General features: G+C 42.5%; 3 protein-coding genes across 7 annotated transcripts; 1 reads left to right on the forward strand and 2 right to left on the reverse strand.

Annotated features, from left to right (window-relative positions):
• Positions 1–442: 442 nt before the first annotated feature.
• LOC118241570 (heat shock transcription factor, Y-linked-like) lies at positions 443–1,633 on the forward strand. Its single transcript, XM_035527381.1, has one exon. It carries the CDS (start codon positions 1,012–1,014, stop codon positions 1,606–1,608), a length of 597 nt encoding a protein of 198 aa, XP_035383274.1. The 5' UTR covers positions 443–1,011; the 3' UTR covers positions 1,609–1,633.
• A 9,537-nt stretch (positions 1,634–11,170) lies between these two features.
• On the reverse strand, positions 11,171–12,437 carry zgc:110222 (uncharacterized protein LOC550336 homolog). The gene is made up of 2 exons (XM_027023463.2): positions 11,774–12,437; positions 11,171–11,598 (listed from the first exon to the last, which is right to left on the reverse strand). The coding sequence occupies exons 1-2, from the start codon at positions 12,030–12,032 to the stop codon at positions 11,369–11,371; spliced, it is 489 nt and encodes a 162-aa protein (XP_026879264.1). The 5' UTR covers positions 12,033–12,437; the 3' UTR covers positions 11,171–11,368.
• A 94-nt stretch (positions 12,438–12,531) lies between these two features.
• On the reverse strand, positions 12,532–27,523 carry map4k6 (mitogen-activated protein kinase kinase kinase kinase 6). 5 transcript variants are annotated; one of them, XM_027023461.2, is made up of 32 exons: positions 26,966–27,523; positions 24,450–24,507; positions 23,523–23,613; positions 23,351–23,415; positions 22,485–22,540; positions 22,007–22,054; positions 21,693–21,735; positions 21,506–21,578; positions 20,598–20,729; positions 20,034–20,096; positions 19,863–19,944; positions 19,466–19,576; positions 19,079–19,157; positions 18,194–18,255; positions 17,939–17,985; positions 17,795–17,833; positions 17,479–17,512; positions 17,106–17,388; positions 16,770–16,849; positions 16,421–16,459; positions 16,197–16,281; positions 16,024–16,103; positions 15,780–15,840; positions 15,571–15,703; positions 15,273–15,331; positions 15,070–15,173; positions 14,709–14,886; positions 14,411–14,479; positions 14,152–14,238; positions 13,812–13,926; positions 13,670–13,725; positions 12,532–13,367 (listed from the first exon to the last, which is right to left on the reverse strand). In XM_027023461.2, the coding sequence occupies exons 1-32, from the start codon at positions 27,056–27,058 to the stop codon at positions 13,321–13,323; spliced, it is 2,652 nt and encodes an 883-aa protein (XP_026879262.2). In that variant the 5' UTR covers positions 27,059–27,523; the 3' UTR covers positions 12,532–13,320. The 5 variants fall into 5 exon arrangements, with proteins under 5 accessions (XP_026879262.2, XP_026879261.2, XP_026879259.2 ...); XM_027023460.2 differs by having other exon boundaries at positions 13,812–13,917; positions 16,770–16,885; positions 26,966–27,522; XM_027023458.2 differs by having other exon boundaries at positions 16,770–16,885; positions 26,966–27,522.
• Between the last annotated feature and the right edge of the window lie 101 nt (positions 27,524–27,624).

Raw genomic sequence — 27,624 nt, forward strand, 5'->3', positions numbered from 1 at the left:
GAGGGTCGAGGTTTCTTCGGGACGGGGACGATGGTGGACCGCTTGAAGCTGGACGGGACAATACCGAGCGTCAGGGAGAGATTGAAGATGTCGGTGAATACCGGGGCTAGCTGATCTGCGCAGGCTTTGAGGACCCTCCCGCAGATACCGTCTGGTCCCATCGCCTTCCTGGTATTCACCCTTTTAAACACTCTCCTCACGTCACTCTCCGTGACGATGAGAGGGCCCTGTTCTATGGTGGGCCCCGCGCATGTGCCATTGGCTGCGCCGATAGTGCCATTAGCACTAGCGCCGTTAGCATTGGCGCTGTTAGCACTAGCGCCGTTTGCATTGGCGCTGTTAGCACTAGCGCCGTTAGCATTTGTGCTGCTAGCATTAGCGCTGCTAGATGTAGCCTCGAAGCGAGCAAAGAATGTATTCAGCTCGTTCGCCAGAGACTCATCCGCACTCATCAGTCCGGAGGGTGGGCTCACATGCGCACATGCGCACATCCCCGGGACAAGAATAGGACTAGACATTAATTGTTTGTTTATTTATTTGTTTCATTTCACTATTGATTTATTTTTCTCTTTCACGACTTATTCTGCTCCTTGTTGTTTATACTGTTAATACTGTAGTGAGCGTTGTAACCCCGCCCCCCCATGCTCTTAAAGGAGTTTTTCTTGCCACTGTCACGCTTGACTTGCTCACTCAGATTTTTATTCATTTTCATTTCACGAATGGACTCCTACTACTTTAAAGATTTAAGTATTAGGAACCAGCTTACTGGGACAAAACCACTACATTAAATAAGCACATTTGGAACTTGTCTAAAATGAGACGTCAGCTTGATGGGGTTGCTATATTCCGGGCCAAAGTATAGTAGAACGTTGTTATAACCATGCCAACCCAGTGTTCCATTATAGAACTCTTATAATATGACAGAGCAGAACTCTACAAACACATAGAAATCTACGATATCAGTTCAGTCTGATCAACGTTTAAGACTACATTGACGTATAACGCTAAACAATGAGCGATTTAACGGAAAGAAAAGCAAATACTATGGCCAGCCACGGTGAACCAGAAACAGACGTGTGCCACGGCGCCGAAACTTCGGCCACTCAGGGCGCTGCGTCCCGAAAACGTACATTTTCCCGATCGGCTTCCCCTTGCGCTCTGTCTCTTCACAACATTGACGAAGCTAGCGACGGGGAGCTTCGCATTGATTTGGAGGAAAAGGCATTTCAGGTGCTTGCCCAGAAATCGGTGATCAAAAAGCCGCGCGTGGAAGTTCTAGGAGACGGCGAGGCTCCGTTCGAGCTTAACTTCGCCGGGCTCTCGTTTCCGCGGAAGCTGTGGCACATCGTGGAGAACGAGACCTACAAATCTATCGGATGGGACGCGCAGGGGATGTGTGTTGTTATTGACGCTGAGCTATTCGTGAACGAAATTCTCAGGAAGGAGGGAGATTCTAAGATTTTCCAAACGACTAATATGAAGAACGTCCTGCGCCAACTCAATCTGTACGGGTTCAAGAAGATGGGCCGCGTGTGTAATACCTCCAACGTTGCGAGGGAATCTACATCCAAGGTAAATATCCACTTAACATTAATTAAATCTTTATAGCAGGTCAAGCCATCAAGCAGGCAAACGACTCGTCATTTCCTCATCTTTCCACAGAAGCTGGTGTTCCATAACAGCTCCTTCTGCCGAGGACACCCTGAGCTCCTGGACCACGTGAAGCGCCGTACGAGGGTCAGGAGCGAACTAGCCTCTGGTTCCAGGCACAGTGCTTCTGTCTGTACGTCCCAAAGCCTCCTCCCTCTACAAAGCTCTAATGGTGAGATGAGCCTAAACGCATGCGATGCACCTCTGGACCTCAGCCTCAAGAACAAGAAGTCCAGAACCTCCTCCTCCTCATCTGAGGACAGCCTGAACTCCACCCTGCTCCGTGTGCTCTCCCTCCTGACTGAAATGACCTGCTTGGCCCAGGCCTCGACAGCTGAATCTCTGATCCCGGCCAGACTACAGACCACCCTGGCTGCCTGGATCTCGCTGAGCACCCCGGAGCTCCAGGCATCTGGGCTGATCTCCACAAGCCACCCAGCATTCAGTGCAATGGCCCAGCCTTGCCCCAACTGTGGACACAACATTCGCCCCTCCCAGAGCACTCAGACGGACAGCCAGGTGTAGAACTTTCACCGAATCTCTGTTCTCCACTAGATATGATACTATAGTGTATATGTTAATAATACAACTACATCATTCATAATAAAGGGATACTGCTGCAGTGTTGGTTTTGCTATGTGATTTATTTTGTGGTACTGTAAACAAGTCTGGTATGATTAGGTAAAACATATAAATTGATAATAATATTTGGAGCCAATGTAAAATAAAAATAAAAATGCATTCTGTATGAATAGTAGACTACCTAACAACAGACCGTCTGCTGGTCGCTACGTGACGTCACCCGAGGCTCATCATATTGACATTGTGTGTGTTCTCTAAGCTGGGCAGAAATACAGAAAACAAAGAAAAATATGTCTCATTAATATTAAAGTAACTGATTCACAGAAGACTGCTTGCATCTTTCATCTAAAGCTGGGTTTAAATGTTAGATCTCTAACATTAAAAGCGCTCATGATAAATGAAATCCTAACAGAACATAGATTTCATGTACTTTGTCTAACAGAAACCTGGATCAAGCCAATGAGTACATACCTTTAAACAAAGTGTGTTTAGCTCACTGGTTAAGGTACTTGACTTGTAGAAGATTGCTGGTTCAATCCCCACCACTGCCAAGTTGCTGCTGTTGGGGCCCTTAACTCTCAATTGATCAAGTTGTACTCAGTCATAACTGTAAGTTGCTTTGGATAAAAGTGTCAGCTAAATGCCATAAATGTAAACATGTCCTTCTGGTGACAGCTATGTACACTGGCCATAAGGTGGCATTGCAGTTATTTATAATGACACATAAGGAATAAACCAGAAAACTTGTTATGATTTTGAATCCTTTGAAATTATTTTTACTAAATGATGTAGCCAGTGATAAGAAGCCCACCCAGCCTCTTCCACTAATTGGCATCTACAGGCCACCAGGACCCTATTCAGAATCTATTAACACGTTTGCAGATTTCTTCTCTAATCTAGTCACTCTACTAGTAAGAGCCATTATTGTGGGTGATTTCAATATTCGCTTTGATAGAGCCCAAGACCCTCAGAGGTCGGCCTTTATTTCCATATTAGAATCAACTGGTTTCACCTGATGTATAAGAGAACCCACACACTCTGTGAACATACACTTAGTACTAACATACGGTGTAGACACTGAGAACACAGTCATACTGCCAAATTCTAATGCCATCTCAGACCATTCTTTCATTTCATTTGAACTACATATGAGCCACAATATAGTAACCTCACCTCACTACTGCACCAGACGCACAACAACATCAGACACTGCACCTAGATTTATTGCGAATCTCCCAGACTTATCATTTGCGACTAGGATACCCCCAAACCCTAGGCAACTTGATCAAATAGCTGAATGCTTAGAATCTGTATTCCGCTGCACACTCAATGATGTTGCTCCAATTACGAATAAAAAAAACTAGGGACAAAAAATTAGTACCTTGCTATAGAAATACATTCACAATTTAAAACAAAACACTTGAAAAATAGAACTTAAATGGTGCCACACAAAACTTGAATTCTTCCAACTTGCCCTAGTGCCACTCCTAGTTCTTTACAACCCATCAAATCTACTTAGATCAAAAGGTGCAGGCTCTTAACTGTCACGGTACAGCCCGTCCTCCCAAACGTCTCCCTGTGTATGCGACTGTGTGTGTGTGTGTGTGTGTGTGTGTGTGTGTGTGTTCATCCGTATGGCCACGTCCTCCCTGTGTTTCACACCTGCTCCTCATTGTGTATTGTTAGTGTGTGAGTCTAAATATAAGTCTTTTGTTTAAGTGTGAATATTTTCTGTGTTTAATCTTGCATGTGCCTGATGCTTACGTTTGATGTTTTGTGCGAATAAACGTTTCGTCCAGTTTCAGGCAACTCGTCCCCGTATCCTGCTCTGCCTCCTCGCGTTACATTTACTTGTACCAAGAATAAGAATATCTACTGCAGGGGACATAGCATTTTTCTATAAAGCTCCCACACTATGGAATAACCTTCCTGTAACTGTTCGAGACTCATTTTCATACATTTGTCAGAAGTGATTATGTATTCTCCCCACTTTTGTACATACTAGTGTTTACATTCGTCACCATTACATACATTATTCAGCATATGCAAGCTGATATTCAACTCCCACACCAGTTGGAAGCCGATACCACGTTCCAAGAGAAGACTTCTCTTAACCTTGTCCTAAAGAAGATTGTTTTTCTATACAGTCCTGAGCCTGGTGGAGAGGTCATATATGTTATTCTGAGGTCCAACAAAGCCTACCAAGGATCCTTTGCTGAATCCTGCAGAGGCCTCTATAGAGGTCTCTGCCCTGTACACAAATCATTCTGAAAGGACAAAGAATCTCTATACTCTCTTATGTTTTATGTTATTTACCTGTCTACTGCACGGTTAGGCCTCTTTTCCCTGTTAACACTCTTTTTATTACCTCATTTTAGCTAATGCTAAGCTTTCTACATTCTTGACTTCTAACAAGCCAAGAGAGGTCTCATGCAGTAAAATACGTGAATATATAAATGAACAAAAATTAAACAAAAATAAATGAACAAAATAAGCTAACAAAAATAAATGAACAAAAAAAAACACTCATAAACAAACAAAATAAATGAATGAAATGAATAAAATAAACACTTGATAAAGCTCATCCCATTTCCCTCTGCTTCACTGTATTAAAACTCATCCATTACATCCATGAGACTGCTGAAGATGTAGGCCACACCCCCAAAACCGAGTCAGAAGGACTAGCCTTCAGATGAATAATTAGTTCTGGCCATACATCGAGAGACATGTGGGCTTAGGCTGCCACAAGGAGTTCAAGCCAGTACCGTGACAGTGCCTGACTTAGGTTGTCAGAGCGTACACCCAGAATCTTACCAATCCTCGGTCACATGCCTTCCTCGACTGACTATCATCACTCATTCATCACTGAGGCGATGTCAGCCCAGTGGCTAGATCGTCCATACCTATTGCCCACCAATAAGGCACTCTCCCATCCAGTCCATTCACCAGCCACTAATGACATGCCCATCCTGTCCCCTTGATCAAATAAGTAAATCAGCAGTCTGTCATATGCAATGTGGAACAAGGAACAAACTTACGAACCATATTAAATGAATAAGGGAAACCATCATAGCTAAAATAAAAACAAAGGATAATACTAAATTTCTGATTAGAAAACGCTTATTTCAAAGCACAGCGTGAGTCAGAATTACACAAAATCATCAAGGGAGTCAAGACCTCTGACCAACCTAAACTAGATATTCAGATGCATGTGTGACATAGCTGGGTATCTGTGTATCAAATACTGGTAGCATCGCTATGCCTTGATAGGCAACAAACAGCTGAGATGATACTGATTTATCTGCCACTCTCACAACTAGACTTCTGATACATAGAACAACAACACCTGCATAGTGCAAGCAGGGCCATCACTACCGCTACACTAGAAAAGATACTTAAAATTATGTTTCCATTTTCCAAACATTGAATCAAACCATTCAGTCATACTGTTATCAATACCAGAGTTCTTGGCTAATTAATTGTGTAATGACTCTAACTTAGACAATGCTCTTATAATAGAATCATCAGGTGCAGTATTATTTAAAATAAATGTACAACATGACTCACCAAACTTGGTCTCAGGTCCTTTAGTTGCCCATCTCCTCTAGTCATCAGTGACACATGTGGAATGGCATTGTAAGATTTTGTGTACCAATGGTCAGCTCTAGCAGCTTAGTAAATTTAAATGTTTGTTTTCCCAGAGAAACCTTGTGTCCTGATCTGCTCATTGGACAGGGGGAGGTGAGCACCTTCTGGTCCAACCACTGAGTGTGTGGCACCTGTATCTACCAGGAACACAGATTTTTGAGGACTGTTAATTGAAACTTGCACTTTGGGCTCCCCTGCAGGTGAGCTTGATGTTACCAATTGCAGGTGCTCCCCGTTTAGGTCCCCTGGGCACCTTCAATACCATCCTTCATCGGGGCATGTGCAGCTTATATGTCTAGGTTGCCCACATGTCCAGAAATCTATCTGAGGTCTCGGATCTTGCTCTCCTTCTATTAATTGTTGAACTTGCTGATTTCCATCTTACTGGTACACACCATTTGGTGGCATGTTGACAGGTCTTTGCATTCCTCCTTGTCCGCTACCTCTGCATCTTCATCTTCCTCCTCTAGAGGAAGAGGATTTGTTGCTTAACTATTACAGCAGCCTGATTTGTTGCATCCTCTTTTTTCTTCTCTTTCTTTTTCAGTTCCATTAAATGAGCCTTCTGTAATTGTATTGTCAATTTCTTTGTCAAAGAGTCTTTGATTAGTTTCATTTTGATTCCATGTTAACTCTGTTTACTTCAGCCACTTTCTTTGAAAGGTGTTGGTGTACTCATTGACACATGTTCCTGGCTTCAGTTTCATGTTTTCTAGCTGATTGGGATCCATCTTTGATGGGCATTCTTGTCTGATAGCCTCCCACATCTTGTTTATGTGTGGGTCAAACGGTGTATCATCCTAGCCTTTCTTGAAGGGGTTTTCCATTTTTGCTTTTGAGAAAATATTTTCCATCCTTCCTTTTCTAACGTTTGTGACAAGATAGCTTTTATATCTCCAATGGCCAACTGATGCCCTGCTGTGTGTTCTTCAAAGGCTGTAATCCATCTTTGACCTCCACTATTTATGTTTGGCAGTTGTTCAATCAGTCCTTTTAAATCTATAAATGACCATGGCACATAAGTACATTTGTGTCCTTTATATAATAGTGGGGACTCTCTAACTTGATATTTCTGTGCTAATCTTGCAGATCTTCTGGGAGGTTGCTTCACTTTCACTTTCATTGTATACTTCATTAAAGCCCATTAAGTCTTCTTCCTGTATACGGAGCTCAGTTTCTTTCATAACTTTCTTTTGCCTTTTCTCTTCCCTTCCAGCACCTTCTTGGTCATCTCTGTTGCGAACACTCTTGAAGCTTTCACTTTAACTCTCTCAAAAATACTTTCATGTCTTTACTTGCTCTTCCATTTCTTTCAACTCTTTCTGTACAACCTCATGTCTTCTTTTGGCCTGCTCTTCTCAGTCTATTATTATTATCTCTCCTTCAATTTGCCATTGAAATGCACCTTTTTCTTCTTTGCATGGTTCACTCCTTGATTCTGATTGCAGTTCTTGTCAACTTGTTTTCCCATTATGGAGTATTTAACTGAACTGGTGGAGCCTTTTCTTTTATCATACCTTCTGAAATAGTCAATAGACTACTTTGGTTAAGCCTTGAGTTTGGAACTATAAAGGGATTTCATTTACTTTTGGCTGAATATTCAGTCTCTACCCGGATCAATGAAGGTGCTCTACTTCTGGTTGAATCTGGTGTTAGAATTCCTTCTATCAGCAAGCCTCTATTCTGGTCTTCATCAGTAGCCCTTATCTTCCCTTTCCCTTCCACCTGTACTTCTGCTTCAGTCCATTCTCTTGTGGAGAGTACTGGATATAGATTTGATGTAGCTTCTTGTTTTGGGGCACAAGGTGGTGGCATCTCTTTCTGTCATTGTAAATGTTCACATTTCTCCTCTCCTTCACTCTTCTGCTGTATTCTATTCTTTCTTTTTCAATTGCTTTGCATGTTTTTCAAAAGCTTGCAGTACCACTAATTCCCACTGTTGTTCAATTAATTGAGCCCTCATTCTTATTTTCTGTTGTTTTTCAATGTCTCTTATTATTTGACATAATTCTTCATCAAAGGATCCTCTCATTGGCCATTGCTTTTCTATCATTTTAAATGTTATTTATATAATTTATTAAAATTATTATTATTATTTTTCTTACTTGTTTGTTTTCATAACATTAAATTTCCAGCAGCCATGCTCTGCTTGTAGCCCATTTAATAATTTCCTTCACTATTCAGCTATCTTGAATTAGTAGCCATCCACCTTGGGAAATCAGATACTAAGCTATTCATATGTAAAAAATTGAAATGTTATATCTAAAATACTAGGGACAGTATTTTACTTGGAAATACATTTTCTACCATAACATTGTAATGTATATCGCTAATTAAGAGAAACATATTAAAATAATCTTAAGATGTTCCACTCAGAACGTCCATCTCCAACACTACGTAATACAGCTGCTTAATAGTTTTTATCTGTTAATAAAATGTCATATAGCTGATAACCCCCACTATCTTATCTCGTCTACTAAACAACATTCACCCCTAAGCAATTACTTTCCTTTGTTTCCACAATTTTCCTCTTTACTAAATATGTGTAATTCATTCAAATTTATTCTCTTATTCCCAATCTCGATGTTCCTGAAGATGTTTATCTCTGCAAATGTCTAGGGTTAAAATCAGCCATCTTATTCCAATTTAAAACCCCTCCTATTTTCTTCACCGTCATGGCTTTCATCTTAGGTAATTCCCAACAATATCCTGGGCTCAGTGAATGAATTCTGGCAAGCAGTAATGATGTAGCTAGTCTTCTTTCACATATCACTTCTCACTTTTTCCTTTAAATGATAGCTGGCTAAACAACAAGTAAAACATTACCATCAATAGCACATTCGTGTGTCCATAGCCAAAGATCCCCGTAGTACGGGCCACCAATAAATGTCGTTCCTAAATTCCCCAGTCAGCTAGTCTTAAAGTTAAACATTCAAATATAAAATGAAGATGCAGACTTCAGAATTAGTTCAAGAGAATAGCTGGTCCTGTCCTTTATTGCAGGTAATGTTAACAAGCATTATTGAGGAACCCTCTGGAGAATGTCTAACAATCAAAAAAAGAACCCAAATTTTTATATATTTGTCAGAAGTGATTATATATTCACCACACCTTTTTACATACTAGTGTTTGCATTTGCCACCATTACATGCAAACCATACATTAATATATGCAATATATGCAAACTGATATTCAATACATACACCAGTTGGAAGCCATTAGCACCACATTCCAAGAGAAGACTTCTCTTAACCATGTCCTAAAGAAGACGGTCCTGAGCCTCGTGGAGAGGTCATATATCTTAACCTCATGTCCAACAAAGCCTAACCAGGATCCTTTGCTGAAGTCTGCAGAGGCCTCTATAGAGGCCTCTGCCCTGTATGCAAATAATTCTGAAAGGACAAAGAATCTCTATAATCCACTATATTTTATGTGATTAATCTGTCTAATGCACTGTTAGCCCTCTTTTCCCTGTTAACACTCTTGTTATTACCTTTCTCCGTTGCCCTTGATGGACATTCTTGTGCAGGATGGGTTTCAGACATGCGCACATCCCCGGGACAAGAATAGGACTAGACATTAATTGTTTGTTTATTTATTTGTTTCATTTCACAATTGATTTATTTTTCTCTATCACGACTTATTCTGCTCCTTGTTGTTTATACTGTTAATACTGTAGTGAGCGTTGTAACCCCGCCCCCCCATGCTCTTAATGGAGTTTTTCTTGCCACTGTCACGCTTGACTTGCTCACTCAGATTTTAATTCATTTTCATTTCACGAATGGACTCCTACTACTTTAAAGATTTAAGTATTAGGAACCAGCTTACTGGGACAAATCCACTACATTAAATAAGCACATTTGGAACTTGTCTAAAATGAGACGTCAGCTTGATGGGGTTGCTATATTCCGGGCCAAAGTATAGTAGAACGTTGTTATAACCATGCCAACCCAGTGTTCCATTATAGAACTCTTATAATATGACAGAGCAGAACTCTACAAACACATAGAAATCTACGATATCAGTTCAGTCTGATCAACGTTTAAGACTACATTGACGTATAACGCTAAACAATGAGCGATTTAACGGAAAGAAAAGCAAATACTATGGCCAGCCACGGTGAACCAGAAACAGACGTGTGCCACCGCGCCGAAACTTCGGCCACTCCGGGCACTGCGTCCCGAAAACGTACATTTTCCCGATCGGCTTCCCCTTGCGCTCTGTCTCTTAACAACATTGACGAAGCTAGCGACGGGGAGCTTCGCATTGATTTGGAGGAAAAGGCATTTCAGGTGCTTGCCCAGAAATCGGTTATCAAAAAGCCGCGCGTGGAAGTTCTAGGAGACGGCGAGGCTCCGTTCGAGCTTAACTTCGCCGGGCTCTCGTTTCCGCGGAAGCTGTGGCACATCGTGGAGAACGAGACCTACAAATCTATCGGATGGGACGCGCAGGGGATGTGTGTTGTTATTGACGCTGAGCTATTCGTGAAAGAAATTCTCAGGAAGGAGGGAGATTCTAAGATTTTCCTAACGACTAATATGAAGAACGTCCTGCGCCAACTCAATCTGTACGGGTTCAAGAAGATGGGCCGCGTGTGTAATACCTCCAAAGTTGCGAGGGAATCTACATCTAAGGTAAATATCCACTTAACATTCATTAAATCTTTATAGCAGGTCAAGCCATCAAGCAGGCAAACGACTCGTTATTTCCTCATCTTTCCACAGAAGCTGGTGTTCCATAACAGCTCCTTCTGCCGAGGACACCCTGAGCTCCTGGACCACGTGAAGCGCCGTACGAGGGTCAGGAGCGAACTAGCCTCTGGTTCCAGGCACAGTGCTTCTGTCTGTACGTCCCAAAGCCTCCTCCCTCTACAAAGCTCTAATGGTGAGATGACCCTAAACACATGCGATGCACCTCTGGACCTCAGCCTCAAGAACAAGAAGTCCAGAACCTCCTCCTCCTCATCTGAGGACAGCCTGAACTCCACCCTGCTCCATGTGCTCTCTGTCCTGACTGAAATTACCTGCTTGGCCCTGATCTCCACGAGCCACCCAGCATTCAGTGCACTGGCCCAGACTTGCCCCAACTGTGGACACAACCTTCCCCCCTCCCAGAGCACTCAGGAACAGAACTTTCACCAATTCTCTGTTCTCCATTAGATATGATACTATCGTATATATATTAAGTATATATATATAGTACATACAGTGAGAATACATATCGAATATATTGTTGAGTTTACATCTCAAGAATACAACAGCATTCATAATAAAAGGATATTGCCACAGTGTTGGGTTTGCTATGATTTACTTTGTGGTACTGTAAACTAGTCTGGTATGATCAAGTAAAACACATACATTGCTCATAATATTTGGAGCCAATGTAAAATGGAACAAAAAAACAACAACAACCATAACTTATAAACAAGAGGCATATCATCCATTTGAACGATCCATCCGAAGCCAATTAGCAACGCATTTAGATTCCTCTATTTGTATTCAGCAGGAGCAGGAGGCAGTAGATGATCTGGGATATTTACTGTCCATATGGTTTTATGTCCTCTAGAATACAGTGGTTCTGTGAGCCAGCGTGGGTTAGATAGTTTCGTGAGATATTTCTGTGCAAGTCCTGTCAGGCAAGCTGCTTTCTCCAGCTCCCCCATTTGCTCTGGGGGGACATCCTCAGGACAATACCATGTTTCCTCAACGTCCACAAGACCTGAACAACGGTTACAAAAATATATGCACATCATTACTGAAGCTATTGGCATGCAAATCTGCGGTGTCTGTTTGCTAAAGCCCTTGTAGTCTGTCATATTGCTCCTTACCACTCAAAGGATGTAGAGTATAAATATGTATGTAGTACGTAACATGCCACAGAGTGTCGTTCTCACCTGCTACAACACCACGCCCAAACCTTTCCCCGGACTCCAGAAGCTCTTCAACTTGCGAGTGTTTCATTCGTAACGTCTGCGTAAGGATATTTCTCCAGTCATCGCCTTCCCAGTCGTTCTGCGCTATATGTATCGCTAGGGTGCAGTTTTTCATTTCTGCCAGCAGAGGTCGCCACCGCGTTTCTATAGATTTGACTCCATGCAAAATAAGGCCAGCGTAGGGCTGCCTGAACGACAAACAACCGACTTTTAAAGACATTTTAAAAGACAGTACTCATCAGCAAAAGGATTCAGCCAAATTGGCTATCGCAAGGAGCTTACAACTCGTTTTAAGGCAGAAGACTTCCTTCGTGTTTGTTCGTACATAAGCAGCGTTTCAATAGCTAACTGATGGAAGTCCCATTTACAATTTAGACCTGTTGGCCACATTCGGGGGGAAGAAATCCAGCCTCGCACTGTATTTAAAGTTGATCATTTTATGAGGTAGCTATTGTACTGTCGTTCGTTCGAACACTGTACTTCCTACTGCAAAGCTTTTTCTCGAAAAGAAAAAGAAGAAAAAAAAAGATGGTGCTGCAACCCTAAATGTTGAGTAAATATAAAATAGCGCCATCTAGCGCCGACATATCCTTTAGGCGCCATCTCTGGTGCAATAAAGATCTTGACACGCATGGAATATGTTTATTTTTACTTCTACGTTTACTTCTATGCACCCCACTAGTTGCATATTAACAACTGATTTTGAATTAGCATAGTCCTCGGTTTTATCACGTTTATTAGAATTTCTGAAAGACTCATATTTTATTTCCATTTATCTTTACAGTAGTCTAACAAAGTCTTATTTTGAGTGGAGGTACTGCCATTATACTTAATAAGGTTCCTTTAGAAGGCTGTATATGTATTTTAATCTACTCTTCTGATTCTGACTATTTACATGATCACATATTTGGGTTTCAGAGTGCAATGGCCAATTACCTTGTTAGTCTCACTGAGTAATGAACAATTCTGCTTCTCTTATCAGAGTCAGCTCCATCTCAGTTGCACACAAAACATACAGCTTATGCTACATAAGTCATGACAGCCCCAAATAGCAGTACAATGTCAGTCCAAATGTCAGCAAACTGCAGACCATAACAAACACTACTATTGGCTACACAAACCTGTCCATCCTTGAAGACAACAGCTGTCAGCCACCTGATGTTCCTGTCTTCCTTAATGCCTCCCTAATAACCAACCCCGTGTCTGTTAAAAAGGCCTTTTGTCATCTTCAGATGTAGCAGGTCTGCCTCTCCTCGGCCCCCGACGTAGCACACCGTAGCGCTCAGTTGGAGGCTCTGGTGGCACTGTGCGAGCTTCCCTCCACCACCTGTCTCTGTTGGGCTGCTGGTGCCTCCTCCATCACCTTCCCATGGGTTAGAGGTCTCTCTCTCAGCCACTGGAGGAGGTAAGAGGTCCCCCCACCCCCAGCCGTGACAGCAGGGCATCTTCCATCCTTGTCAGCTCTCGTTAGTAGCTGTTCTCATGGCCTGTGAGGATGTACAGGTTGCTCATGGCAGACGGGTCATCAGTGGGCGTGCTCTGCAAGATGATATCCCTAAAGGACAGAGCGCAAGACGTTTTAGCCATGCTGGGTGTTTCTCAGAGCAGTATTTTTCAGCCCGGTCCCCAAGGACCTCTATATGGTCCACGTTTTCACTGTAACCCAGTGCTGTAATAGGTATTCTGCCTTGCTTATTGCTTGGTTCGACTGTGTTGGAAGCCAGGACAGACCAAACAAAAACATGGACTGGCAGGAGGACCTTAAGGACCTGGGCTCATTAACATTTAACAGACTGCTCATCACTGTTAACCACTGATGTTGCTTCTGTTTCTTCTTTCTTCTGAGTCAGTGCATACCTGTTTGTCCCCAAAACATGGAAAACACGGCTCTCGTCTGTGATCTCCTGGGTGACCTGTGGGACACAATAAAGCATTCACAGACTTGTCTCTCCCTCTTTTCGGTGCCCAGAAAACCATTCTGACTGACATTTACGCACACCTCGTTGCTTTGTATGCTCCGGCCCCTGAGTCCATGTTTCCAAAAAGCAAGAACACTGTCCTGCAGACACACTGCAGGGAGACAGCTCTTTCAGTGGACATCCAACCTGTTAAGACTTCTTTAGAAAAACACCTTAGCACCACATAAATTAGTCATAGTGTGAACAAAACGTTATAGTGTCAGTGATGTATAGGTAATTCCATGCTAACCGATGGCCATGAGGTTACACTTAGTGTTAGCATTCACAGCTGTTGAACTTTTGCCATAATGGCGGTTCTACACTGAACCTTAACTTTCTTCTTGGAGGAAACAGCCGAGATGTCAGGAACTCCACACTCACCCATTGTGTCAATGGAGAAGTCGAAGGTTAGTTCTGGTACCATACTTTTGCTGGGGACCCCATGCAGATTCACTGCTTTCACTGTGTCTGCAGGGAAGTCGAGTAAAATTTCTTCTTATAGTGATTTTTCAACAGGTGTTGTCACAAAGCAACTTTACAGTTGTCTGGGACCAAGCCAAAGGTTAATGTGCGTAGATTTAGCCCCACCACAATGCATACATAATCAGTTGTTTATAGGCTTTCAGAATAAAGGACATACTACTCAGAGCTATGAGGACAGTGTCTCTATCCAGCTGAGTGACTTGTTTCACATCCAGGAATTCACCATCTGTGAAGCCAAATGAATCTAGTCAGCTGAAGGGACATGCACATTTAGTCTTAATCTTTTTTGGCCTTAAGGTCAAAATGGCATCTATACTGCACAACACTATAGACTGTATTACAGCATGGAATTTCTCCATAGGTCTTATCCTTTAGTACATTTGAAGATTGATTATATTGTTGTGTGTGTGTGTGTGTGTGTGTGTGTGTGTGTGTGCGCGTGTGCGCGTGTCTACCTGGCTGTACGTGGGGTGTGTCATCGAGATGGATGATGTTGAAGTGCAGCTGTTCGGTGGCCTCATCTGAGCTACGACGGTCACGGTGCACTCCCACACAGACCTGTGGAAGCTCCTCCAACTCCTGCACCAACAGCTCAAAGATGGGCAGAGATTCAGGCAGGCTTAGAGGCACGTGCTGGGGTGTGGGGGGGGGGGAAGAAATTTAAGGAAGGATGGTGGGAATATTATAGAAATTAAAAGGCAAGAAAATTATAAAGAATATGCATAATCAAGCTTCAGTCATGCAAAACTCCAAAGAACCTTCATAAACTTTCAAACAGCATGCCAGCTCCTTCTCCCTCTCACGTCTCCTTCTTACCTTGAGCTGCATGAACTTCTGTAGTGGCTCATACCACATTAAAAGCACCAGGCCACTTGGCACAGCTGCGCACAGAAACACACTGTCCGTATAGGGGTTCCTTACTGGGAAAGGGAAGCATATCAGTGCAACACATGAGAGGCCAGGAGAGATTTTGCAACCAAAACACATTGTTTCCACAGAAGAGAGCGCTGTGCCCTCACCTACGCCACACCGTCTACATCCCTTGGTGTCCGGGATCTTCACAGACATGCCGTACTTCCTGTAGGCAAAAGGCTGGCTTGTTTCTTCTGACCTATAGTACTTTAAATAAAGTTTTTTGCAACTAACCTGTTTACCTAAGGTAGGTGAACAATAGATAATCTTAGTTAAATACAATTTGCTGTTGCTGGTCTAACCCGGGTAAAGGGTTAATAGTTAGTTATGTCTATTTATAGAGCTGTTATAATAATGACAAAGCCCTGAACATGGATGTTATGTCTGTCTGTAAGCAGCACAGACCTTGCGTTGATTCGGGTGCTCAGGCGGTGTGCGTTGATTGACAGGGGACCCTGGCAACGTTGCAGGTTAGCACGGTGCTCAAACAGTGCGGGAAGGCTATGCGAGGTCAGCTGGGAAGACTTCCCTGCGGAGGCTTGGAAAGGAGGGTCAGAGGTCATTGGGGCTGTCAGAGCTGTGCGCTTCTCACGCGACAGGACAGAGAGACGTACCTGAGACAGACATCAGTACGTTGTTCATGACATACAACCAGCTGCACCTCTGTGGGAGCAACTGTGCGACCAGAAACAGACACAAATTTTACCCAGCGTGAGCATATCTGTATAGGAAGTCACAGTAAGCATAGTACCATGGCAGTCGATAATCAGAATGGTCCGTTTTCATTCAGATTTCATTTTTTTCACTTAATGAGCATCGGTGCTACATTAATGGGACAAGCAGGGGAAATGATGGAACCTTCTCTATAGTGTCTTCGTGGAGTTCATTGAGGTTGAGAGTGTAGATGCCCTCCTCGGCACCCAGGATCAGGTGCTGGTCTGTGGGGTAGGGATTCAAACATGTCCTCTGTAGCACTGAAGAGAAACTCTTAAGTAGCAAGTATTTGTGGTTATACTGGAAATGAACTGTACCTCTAGTCTTGGGTAGTACCCATGTAACAGCACAATGAATCTTCAAGGGACACCCATTAAAGACCTTGGAGAAACACGCCCCCATCTAGAACACAGCATACACTCTGAGATATTCATATTCATAACAGTGCGTGATGATGTACAGAATATTACCTGACATTTGAAATCAAGTAAAATTAAGCTATTTTCTATGTGATCAAGATTAAGTATCAGATTCGTCTTACGTGTACTTGAGGTGTAGGTGGCAGTCCATGAACACCTCTCTAAAATAAATACAAAACATTTCAAGGGATGACAAAGATGTACTCCACATCTGAAAATCATTACAATTAAATAATTACACTTAGAGGATCCTCTGAGCTCGCTGTTTAGTCCTTTGTGACTTTAATGTAAGTATTAAGCTCAAGTGTTATGCTCGTTCTCCTTTTCCCATTTTACTCCAATTGGCTCAGTCTTTTCTTAATTACAGCGGAGTGTACATGGGAGATACCGTCAACAGGAAATCCATATAAGGTGAGTGCATATTAGGATTGTTTCTGTAATTTAAAAAGAGCTAGGGAAATGTTTGCTCACAGAGTCTTCGGTTTTTCTTCTGAGTGTGCTCCATTCAGGTGAGAGAGGCTGTCGGTTTGGAGAGTGACCCCTGCTTCCTCCTGGCTCAATGGCAACAGAGCCTTGATGTATCAAATCTAGTCACCATGACAACTACATGAGTGTTTACATTTCAGTAGATCGTTTGTCATCTTGAAGATTCTCTTTATCTCTAAGAACATTACCTTTGGTGCATGTAAACAAAGGGGTGGTTGTGGAACATTCTTTTGGGTTCATTTTTGTGGGACATTTTTGGGTTCTGATGTATAAATGACCGGGGTAATTCCTTATGTGGTAACTTTATGTCTTGGGACTTACCATCAGTTGGAGTCATACAGAAGGAGCTCCGGCTGGTAGAATAGTTAAAGAAGGAAGAGTCAGTGAAGAGAGCGGAGTTTGTGAGGATGGGGAGATCATGGAGTGTTGAGGCAACCAGCAATGCCGCTTCGTTAAGGCAGGTGGGTTTAGTGTCTGTGTGTGGGGTAGAGCCAATGAGAGGGGAGGAATCTGGAGTGGAAGCTTTTTTATCCTGATTGGCTGGCTGTGATGGTGTCACCGCCCTCTTTACTGTGCTATATTTGTCTTCTTCATTTGATGAGTGCTATACATAAAAAACATAACAAGTACAGGTGATTGTCATTTGGAAACATGATTACACATAAAGAGAAAAATACTGGTTCGAGTCTCCTACCTCAGCTGAGGGTACTCTCTTCATTGTTAAGCTCCTGAAAAAAGGAGGATTCAAATAAAACCCTGGATAAATTCAACATTCAAAACAATTCAAATAAGGAGCTTCTAGTTAACGAAATTCTACTGGATGTCATCTGAACCTTGAAATCTTTGAGTACTGTAGTCCTTAAGAAACGTTTTAGAGCAATTTGGGTAGGTGACAAGTCATACAAATTTACATTGGCTGTATATAAATGGCTGGGATCAAAAAGTGAAGTTCCATTTGTCATTTGTCACAACACACTATGGCCAATATGTGGGCTGAATTCTTCTCTCACCTCTCGAGCAATGCTTCCTCTACACACTCCAGTAGACTTCTGCAATAAACCATAAATGCAACACAACTCAAAACGTATGCGTCAAAGTGGATTAGAGATTGTCATCAACCATAATTGCATGGTTTGAGGGGATGCTTGACTTACGGTGAGCTCTTCTCTTCTCCAATAGCGCTCCAGTCATCATATGATCCCTAACAATGAACATAAATAGGGCATTTCACCAAATCCCTTTATTATGTGAAGGCCCCTCAACATTTTGACTTTAATCAATAAACCTGGAAGTAAACCTGGAGAAATTAAAACAATGTATGCTGCTGTTTAAATGGGTTATATGGACTTAGTGGAGGTTTAGTTGACTTAACCAAGACAGTTTGCATGAATCAGAGCTGCAATCCTCACCATCGAATCAGGACACGGGTCCGTCTCTTTCCGCATGGGTGGTCCAAACTTCACGTTATCAACTGTGGGCAGAAACCAACAGACCCTCAGGCATGGGAACTTATGTATAGCCATCCTGCTCCACACCGACTCTCATTTACCAAAGTTCAGTGTTTCAGAAAAATTCAAAACACAGCAACCACTTGCATTTTAAAGAACCTTTTTTTTTTATGCGTAGGGTTTTTTTTAAATGCCATGACACCAACACACATGAAATACCGGCATGCACGAAATACTGCCCCCTGCCCACCCATGCGCACCCACGCGCACACACGCGTGTGCACGCATGCCAGCTGCTGCACGGACACTGCATCCATTCATGTCACTCGAGTGGGGACTCAGATACAATAGGGAGGAGTGCCGCACCAGCCTTAGCACCAGCGCATGACGTCATCCTCGGGACACGGCCACAGTGACCCTTCAGCAGTGATCACCGTGTGTCTGCTTAGGAGGTGGGCAACCAATCACCAACCTTCGCTGCCATCTCAGCCATATCATCCAGCTCAGTGCATTTAGGTTTCCATTGACAGAAACAGATGGGGCCCAGTTATTTTAATTGAGGTTGCTAATTGACATGTTAATGGAATATAATTGAAATGATAGCACTTGTCCGTCTTCCTCAATTATCTCTGATGAGTGGATGTGAGGTACTGGGAACAGGAATCACAGCCATGGTTGGCTTTTTAAAACCTCCAGTTGATATGACAGAAGTGTCAAGGGCAATACTGTCTCAATATTTTGAGGCAGAAAGCAAGTGCTGTGCTGTTTACATATCAAGGAAAGCAGGGTTTGAGTTATGAATAAGTGACAGGCCCATAAACATAATTAAAGTAATTATATACTTACACTGCTCCTCAGAAAGGGTTCTGTGGACAGGCAGGTGTTTCCCTAAAGATGTAATCTTATCAGGAAAAGCACTGCACGTCTGTGAACACAAACACACCCACAGAAGATACTGAAGATACAGCTTAAACACTCAAAAAGCACACATACAACACAGAGACTGCAATGTCGCTCAAATAATGCAATATATCCAGGGATGTGGGGCAGGTTGCTATAGATTTCAGTTTGATCCACATGATTTGGGCTAATAAGCATTCGAATTTTATTTACGTCGTGCTATCTGAGCTACTTGAGTATGTACTTGAGTTAATAATAGTGTTCTGCAGATTAATGATATATGAAGTCATTTAGCTTGAACAAGAACAAAAACAATTTGCCCAAAGTATCCACCTCAAGATCACAGTCGTCCATAGTCTGCGAGTGCTGTAGGTCTGGGTTGTTGGCAGTGTCTAGCAATTCGATGACCAGGTTGCGAGTCAACAGCTGGGTAACAAAAGCATGCTGGGACAGGGGGGGGGGGGGGGTAAAGATAGGGAGAGAGTGATGTGCACCATCGCACCTCTCGGGCACAAAAAAAAATCCACCTTAATTTAATTCTCTAAGCATAAAATTGCACTCTGTGATACATAAAGCCATTATTATAGGCTTCTGTTATTAAGGGTAAAAGCACCATGTCTGAGTCTCTGGTGGCAAAGGACTTGGTCCAGGATACCAGTCGACTTTAAGGTTTTGCCCAAGCTTGTTTGATTTAAAATTGCAGCATTGGTGCTGTGAAGGGATATTCTACCTGGAGCAGTTTCTCAGCCGTCGGCCTCTTCCGCGAACTCTTAGTGAGTGCCATCTTGATGAAATTGTGGAATTCTGTGGACCTGTGCAACACAAGCACAGTGCCCATTCTTACCGAGCACCAGAATGAAAATACCCGGACAAAATGTTTAGCCCTGTTCTCCATAGTTACCATTTGGTCTTCTCCTTAAGCTTGGGTGGCTGGAAGCTGCTTTTAGACATAAGCATCAGGGCCCTGAGGGGGAGAATTTAACTGCATGAAGGTGCCTCAAAGTAGGTCAAACACAGCCCTGACCACAGGACTTTTATTTTATGTTGTGTGTAGCAGTTGTGCTGCACAGATGCTCTCTTCTTCCTCTTATTCTTCTTTCAAATAACACTTTGTGGCTTGTTTTCCGATGTGCTGTCTGGAGCTAAAGTTTCATCACATCGCAAGACTATTTGCAAACCATACTCAGTGATACCACTGAGCTATTCAAATGTCATCTGATTTTGGTAAATTGTGCTGAATGTATTTGTAGTGTGTGCTAATTCTTCTGTGTTGCTTTATGTTCCAATAGTTTTCAAAGAAGATTTTATTGACTTCTATTGGAGAATACTTATTGTCTTCTATGGGAGAATACTGATAATGCAAACTAGAGTGTGTGTGTGTGTGTGTGTGTGTGTGTGTGTGTGTATGTGTGTGTGTGTAAGTGAGAGAGAGTATGTGAGCCCATGCATGGCTGAATATCCTCACCTCATTGGGTGCAGATCAAACATTGGTGGCTGCAGCTCTGCTAGCTCTATGGCTGTGATGCCCACAGCCCAGATGTCACACAGCTGGTTATAACCACCTTTCCTCTCCACAGCTGCCACCTCCGGGGCCATCCTGAGACAAAAGCAACAGACAGAGTGTGGGGATACCACCCTACGTGAACACCACACTCGGTAAAAACACCACCCTCCATGAACACCACCCTCTGTGAACAAACACGATCCTTCCAGGCTTTCCTTGACTATGAGGATGCACTTTATTGACATACACCTGCAATAGCCTCTAGACCTTGCTTTTAGCTACAGAGTACACTAGTGATCTGAAACTTTGTGCAACTACCTAAATGTCCTCTGTTATATAACATCTACCAACCCTGGAGGGTGTGGTTCCTCTGAAACATGCTTCCTCTGAAACATGCGAAGTGAAGCACCGCATCAAACTGCTGCACACACTACAACATAGCATGGCTGAGTGCACTTGGAGGAAATCACTAACTCCCCTGCTTAATAAGTATGAGAACACAGACGTCCATGATTGGCTAGTATCGCTGTGATTAATAGGTGACAATGTAATACCATCCCTCTCACGCAGCCGCCTATGGAATCATTGGTGTTCAAACTGGCATACTCCTGATGAGAGGGGAAGGCTTTTCTGTTGCACCGCTCTGAGAAAATGTATTCTGAAATGTTTCTATTTATCTATTTAATGTTTCAATTTAAACCTATTTATTTTAAATGTCTGTTAGTGGCAGAAAAGATTTTGCAAGTCTGACGAAACGGTGAGTAACTCTTCAGGAAGGATTATGTAATAGAGGCATCTGACAACACCAACTCAGGGCTACACAGAGCGGTAATTGAGCCTGTGCTTCTGAGTGGCGTGCGACAGCTCACCAGTACGGGGTGCCAATGAAAGAGTTCCTCTTGGCAACCGACGCGTTTATCTCTGCCGCCACGCCGAAATCAGCTGCAGGGAAGAAGGCAGAGGGGAGACACTGGGGTTAAAGGGCATCTGGGCCGAGGGCGGAGTGTCTGGGCTGTGGGAAAAAGCCGTCTGAGGCCAAAAAAAGCCTCGGCTGACCTAGTTTGACATCCCCTCGCTCCGTCAGAAGAATGTTCGCCCCCTGCAAAGTGGCAAAGAGACACAATGAGCACAGACACGCTAATCGGACCAGGGCGATCCTCACTCATTCTCACACACACGCACGCACACACACACACACACACGCGCATGCATGAATGGTCTCTAAAGGAGCTCACTCACTTGTGAAATTGGCCCTGTCTTTCCCCTTACAACAATCACAGAAGCGCTTTACTGGTGGGATACTAAACTAAATCACTAAACACCTGATACATTGTCATGGAGAGTATGAGCAGACTTGGCTTTAGTCTTACTTTTATATCCCTGTGCATTTTCCCCGTATTATGCAGATGATGTAGTCCCTGTAAAAGGAGAAATGCTGTCACTTACAATGTGCCCCATACAATACTGCGAGGCATTATAATATATGTAGAAAACGCAGAATTTTTCAAAGCTAAGTCCTTGCCATGATCTCAAATCTATTCTTGAATAATCATAGCTGGGGCCAATAAGAGAACAGCTAGCACACATCATTGACCCTAATTCCAACCCAAGTCTCAGCTCCAGTGATTTTGTTCATCTTAAAATATTATACCACACCCATAATGAATTTCCAATTTAACATGGTCTTCAGACCATGATCGTAGTCACATTCATTAATCAGGCTAACAGAAGATGCTTGGCGGTTCCTAACTTTGGCCATTTGAGATGTGTGTCACGGTCATTTATAAGGCTTTATAAGGTTGCCATGCGTACTAAAGAACCCTATTCCCTGTATAATTCTGTCCTTACCTGAAGTGTCTCCCTGCACACATAGGCTATCTGCCTCTCTTTCAGGGGGCCAGTAACTGCAAAAACAACAATGTCCTCATTAAGAATGAGAAAAATCAGGTTACAGCTCTAATGCTCTTTGGATCACGATTAGTGAATGCCCAGCCAGAGGCCAAACCAACGCCAAAGCCACAGTCAAATATTGCAGTTAAAAACCCTTCATGTGAAGTAGGATAGTGCCTGCATTTATTCCAGGGAAGTGATGCACACTGTTTTTAATGATAGAGCCTGATATAGCAGATAATCATATAATTTCAAATTAGAATCATTCCAATAACCATGTCATTGCTGTCTTTTTAAAAAGTATACAGCCAGCTGCTACAGTCTTGCCACTGTGTTAAATCCCTAATCCTTTCACGACATTTCATGTTTACACAGGTATAAAACAAAAGGGAAACATTAATAGTGACGGGGATAATTTCATAGTCATTTAAACTATAGCAGAGGTTTAACAAAAAAAAAAAAAAAAGGAACTCGATAATAAGTCACTCATAGACAAGGATATTCAGTTACCATGGCGACTAAAAAAAAGAGCAGAACTACAGTTGCGCTCTCACCCAGGCCAGGCTCTCTGGCTGTCGCTGTGTTCTGTATCAGACCAAAATAGATCATCACACTCTGCAAGGTCAAACTCTGCAAGGTCAAACTCTGCAGGATGGGTGGTACAGAGTGCATTGGACCCTCCCATCCTGTTACTTCGAGCTCATAAGCGGACACGCTACCAGAGCGGGAGCATCTGAGTCACCCGAGACAGCTGTAACACCAGCATTACTCATACGTAGACATGTGAAAAGAGGAACATGCACGAACAGCATATTCCACTTTACCATGGTAGATGTCTTGCAGTGAACCTCCGCCACAGAACTCCATGCAGATCCACAGCTTGTTGTTTCTATTAGACGGGGAGTAGGGGGGGTGGGGTCATTACTGTCATAATCTTTGGTGTGAGTCAATAGAAATGGTCTTCGAGGGATTAGGATGGATGGCAGAGGAAGGTACCTGAGGTAGCTGCCGAAATAGGCCACGATGTTTTTGTGAGTGCACCCCCTCATCATGGTGATCTCCTGCTGGATGCTCAAAATGTCATCCCCTGAAACGGAGACGGGTGCACAGCCTTAGCTTTCTTTGGAACCTGGCCTTGGGAGGCCTGCTAAAGTTGTGCTGTAACATCATGTTTGGCACAGCATAACGTCATGTTTGACTCTGATGCAATGCTTTGGTGTAGTGTGGCATGGCGCTGCATTTAAGGCATAGTCTGTCAAAGGCTGGTTTTTGAGGGACTGAGTGAACAGCTTTTGCTGAGATTCATGGGCTGGCACACGTGAATGTACCATGGAAAATATTCCACCTCACTATAAAATATAAAAAAAACTTAGGAATAAACCCTGAACAAAAACCCTACTGAAAGCCTGAGCAGAACTCTGGCTCTTGTCTGACATGAATGAGTCCTCCCATTCCCTGGGGCAACCTGACATACACTAAATAGTATATCACAATCACAATGCTACTTCTGGTGACTGTGGTATTTCTTGCAGTAACCTCTGTTAAAAACACACGTCAACTCTTGATGTGTCGTGGTTAAAGGCCAGCCTGTGTTATTCAGACCAGGTTAATTATGCTTGTTAGATCCCATGAATACTGTGATTGGTCATAACCACCTGAACAACCCCCCACAACTAAGACAAAGATTTGTGAGATGGTCCTACGCTCACAGCACATACATGTTGTGATTTGACAGAGGGCTGATTTACATATTACAGTCTTTCGAAATATAAGTATTGCAAAGGCCAATATATAATTAATGGAGTGCAATCTGTATCTATGAATGCACCAAATCATATACACTGATGACTGTAATATTTCAGCAAATATACTATATCAGTTGGGGACAGGGCATGTTTTAAGCCAAGTATGTATATGGCCTACCAGGATCCAGTTTGACCACTTTGATGGCTGCAATGACCGATGTCCTGATGTCACGTGCCTGCAGAGAGATTGACAAACAATCAAACAAATAAAAAAAGAGCGGCTTCTTCAGGAGAGTCATGCTTAGTAATATTTTCAAAGACAGTGCTCTCCAGCCCCTAGCATCTGTGGCAGGCTGCCTCCACCTGCGATGTGCTGGCATCAAACTACATGCCAGCTTCATTGTAAGGTAATTTCTCTCTTGTTGCACAAGACCATTAAGCCTTTAAAAACAACAGGTCCAAATTTTGAACAACATCAAATCTGTGTGCATCTCACCTGAGGTGGATTTGCATAAACATAAGAAAAATATTGATGAATGTGTACTGTCTGAGTATTTTAAAACTGTAAAAATTATAATACTTAATGACATTCAGTTAGATTCAAGTATATCTAAATATTTGTGAGGAAATGAGTACAATTTCTACTTCATTACATTTTAGTCATTCACATTTAGTTACAAATTATTTTTAATTTATTTAAGTTGTGTTGGTGACAGGGTATGGACTGCTTATCTGTTGATCTCCCCTTAAACTTTCAACTTTTGTTATTTTATTTTAGACAAACTGTGTCACAAAAGGGCATAACTAGCACCTAACAAGTGTTGGTTCCTAAGCCAAGGTTTTTTTTTCGGATTCTTTTTTATTCCTCCAGCTGTTTTCTGGTAAGCTACTTTTTCAGGTGCTAGAGTCTGTATGTCATGGAAGCTAAAATACCCTCAAGCAAATATGGGATATGACCAGGGAAAAGACCTTTTGTCTCTGTGTCTGCAACAGTTCCCTACAGAACTGAGAGGTCCGATGACACAACTTCCAATGCACTGAGGTTGAGCTTTCCACCTAAATGAGAAACTCCTCAGAAAAGGGGAAGTGCCACGCTGCCATCCTAATTTCACCTTACTGTATTTGTAAGGAGGCACGCATCTTATTGTTAACTCTGTCTCTCTGCTATCGCGCATCAAGTCAGCAGAATGGGCAAGGAGTCCAGGCCACAACAATTAAGACTTATGCACATACATTTGCATGACAGTGCATGTACAAAGTGTACTGAATGTACTGCACATTCCGAATCTTGAAAGTGTTTTTAAAATCTACTCGAGATGGTATATGCCGAAATTAGGAAAAGAATAATAATGAAAGAGCAAAGAAATGGAGAAAAATGTGATGCTTTTGTTTAAATTTGTTCACAAAGTCATGGGAAATTTTGACATTGTTTTAGAGATTTGATGATTGGAATGCAAGTGTAAATTAGTGCAAGACAGTCCGTCAGGTGACATTCGATTTCTGTCTAAGAATAAATACACACCGTTCACCAAGAATTGGAAGCTGCCTGCTTGTAACCATGGTGATACTACCAGCCAATGAAGGATCAGATGACACTGGAAAGGTGAAATTTACAGAGAAAAGAAATTGCTGCACTACTCATTTCCTGTTTTCTTTCCTGTTCTGCCTGCTTGCATCCTGTAACATCATTTTCAGTGAAGATGAAAATACAAGGTTAGATATCTCATTGGGGAATTAATAGTGATAGTTTGTTGCTGCTCAAGTGGTGTGTAAGACACAGCAAATTGGTCTGGTAGGTTTGGTATATTCGGAAAGTCAATATAATACACTGTTCTATAAAGTAAAAAGAGGATGAATACTGAGATTTACAACTGCAGTGAACGATGGCATTTTGTTTGACAGGGGCCTATTTTATTTCTAGGGACAGATTGTGATGACCAGTTTTGACTCCACCATTTCACTGCGTGTTGTACTGTGTATGACTATGTATGTGACAAATAAACCAAACTTGAACTTGAACTTGACTCTGCTATTTGAGGCTTCCTGTTGTACATGCCGTAATGTATATAGTGTCACACATTTTTATTCAGAGGGAGCATGTCATGTTTTTCTCGCACACACACACACACACACACACACACACACACACACACACACACACACACACACACACACAAAATTCATCTTATTCATAAGCAAACTTGCAAATTAATGAAAGCCGTAAAAATGCAATATTCACGCTCCTGTCAGATAGGTAAATAGCAAGCAGATTAACATCGCGGACGTTTTTGTCAAAATCTGAGGATTTCTGTGGGCTAACAGCCACCGACACTGCCACCTCAAAATAATGTTGCATCTGACATATGTATATACGCGAACTGATTTTTGTTGCTGCTGTGCTGTTTTGAGAGCGTTGTTTTACAGAGTGATCCTAAAACTGTTTATTTATTTCACGAGTGCTCATTTTACAAAATTAACTGAACTGAATCCAATAAAATACCACAACGCAGCCTACGTCCGAAATAACTCCACCAAACATCGAGCCATTTCAGCGTAGCTAGTCATTACGAGCATATTCAAATGTGTCTACATTGCATGGGTAAGCATGAAGCCGTTTGTCGTTTTTAAAGTTTTTCGCATTTAAATGCTCAGTTGCAATTGCGCGCGCACATCAACAGAGGACACGAACGGTACCTTAAAAACATCCCCGTAGGTACCGCTCCCGATACGATGTATCAATTCGTAATCATCCAGCGGATTCGTGTGCAATACACCGATGGCATCCATAGTACGCTACTTGTGGACCTCCGCTCTCGGCTCTTGAAGTAGTTGTTGGCTTGCGGCTAGTAACTGTCACCACTTCCTCAATAGCATCAGCGTTAGAAGTGCAACAATGAAAAAAATGGCAGCGAAGAGAGCTCCGCGATGTTCTCACGAGGAAATATTAGTAACGTAACTGGAGCTTGGTGACTAAAAGTGACATGTTACATTAAACCTAAATATACGCCAATCTTAGCCTTAAATTATCCCTATTGAAGAACAAGAAAAAAAGAGACACACGGTAGCCTGCTTAACCATCATTTAAAAGCTGTGATATCACTATTCTTATCCTAATAAAACCGAAGTGCTTACACATGACAAATCTGTGACAAAACAGATTAGGACATTTCCTAATTCTAAAGAATGTTGAATTGAAACACCGTTATTAGAAAAATGATGAAGGAATTGTTGATGTGTGATTATTACTCCATGATCTGAAATGGTGTTTTCTGTCAAAAAGACAGACCCCAGTGTTGCATCTCTACCTAGCCTCCCCTTCCCCGTAACTCTCCGCTGTCATTGGATGTCACCCT

Source organism: Electrophorus electricus, chromosome 6 (genome assembly GCF_013358815.1).
Source record: "Electrophorus electricus isolate fEleEle1 chromosome 6, fEleEle1.pri, whole genome shotgun sequence".
NCBI lineage: Eukaryota > Metazoa > Chordata > Actinopteri > Gymnotiformes > Gymnotidae > Electrophorus > Electrophorus electricus.

Bases quoted from the DNA above. Each gene is read 5' to 3' on its own strand.
- zgc:110222 (XM_027023463.2), bottom strand. From the start codon at position 12,032: ATGTCTTTAAAAGTCGGTTGTTTGTCGTTCAGGCAGCCCTACGCTGGC. The intron at 11,599-11,773 runs GTGAGAACGACA...ACCGTTGTTCAG, and splicing joins TGGGCGTGGTGTTGTAGCAG to GTCTTGTGGACGTTGAGGAA.
- LOC118241570 (XM_035527381.1), top strand. From the start codon at position 1,012: ATGAGCGATTTAACGGAAAGAAAAGCAAATACTATGGCCAGCCACGGT.
- map4k6 (XM_027023458.2), bottom strand. From the start codon at position 27,058: ATGGATGCCATCGGTGTATTGCACACGAATCCGCTGGATGATTACGAA. The intron at 16,460-16,769 runs GTGAGCAAACAT...TATTTATTTTAG, and splicing joins GAAGAAAAACCGAAGACTCT to AGAGGTGTTCATGGACTGCC. The intron at 15,704-15,779 runs GTACGTCTCTCT...CTCCTTTCCAAG, and splicing joins CGTACTGATGTCTGTCTCAG to CCTCCGCAGGGAAGTCTTCC.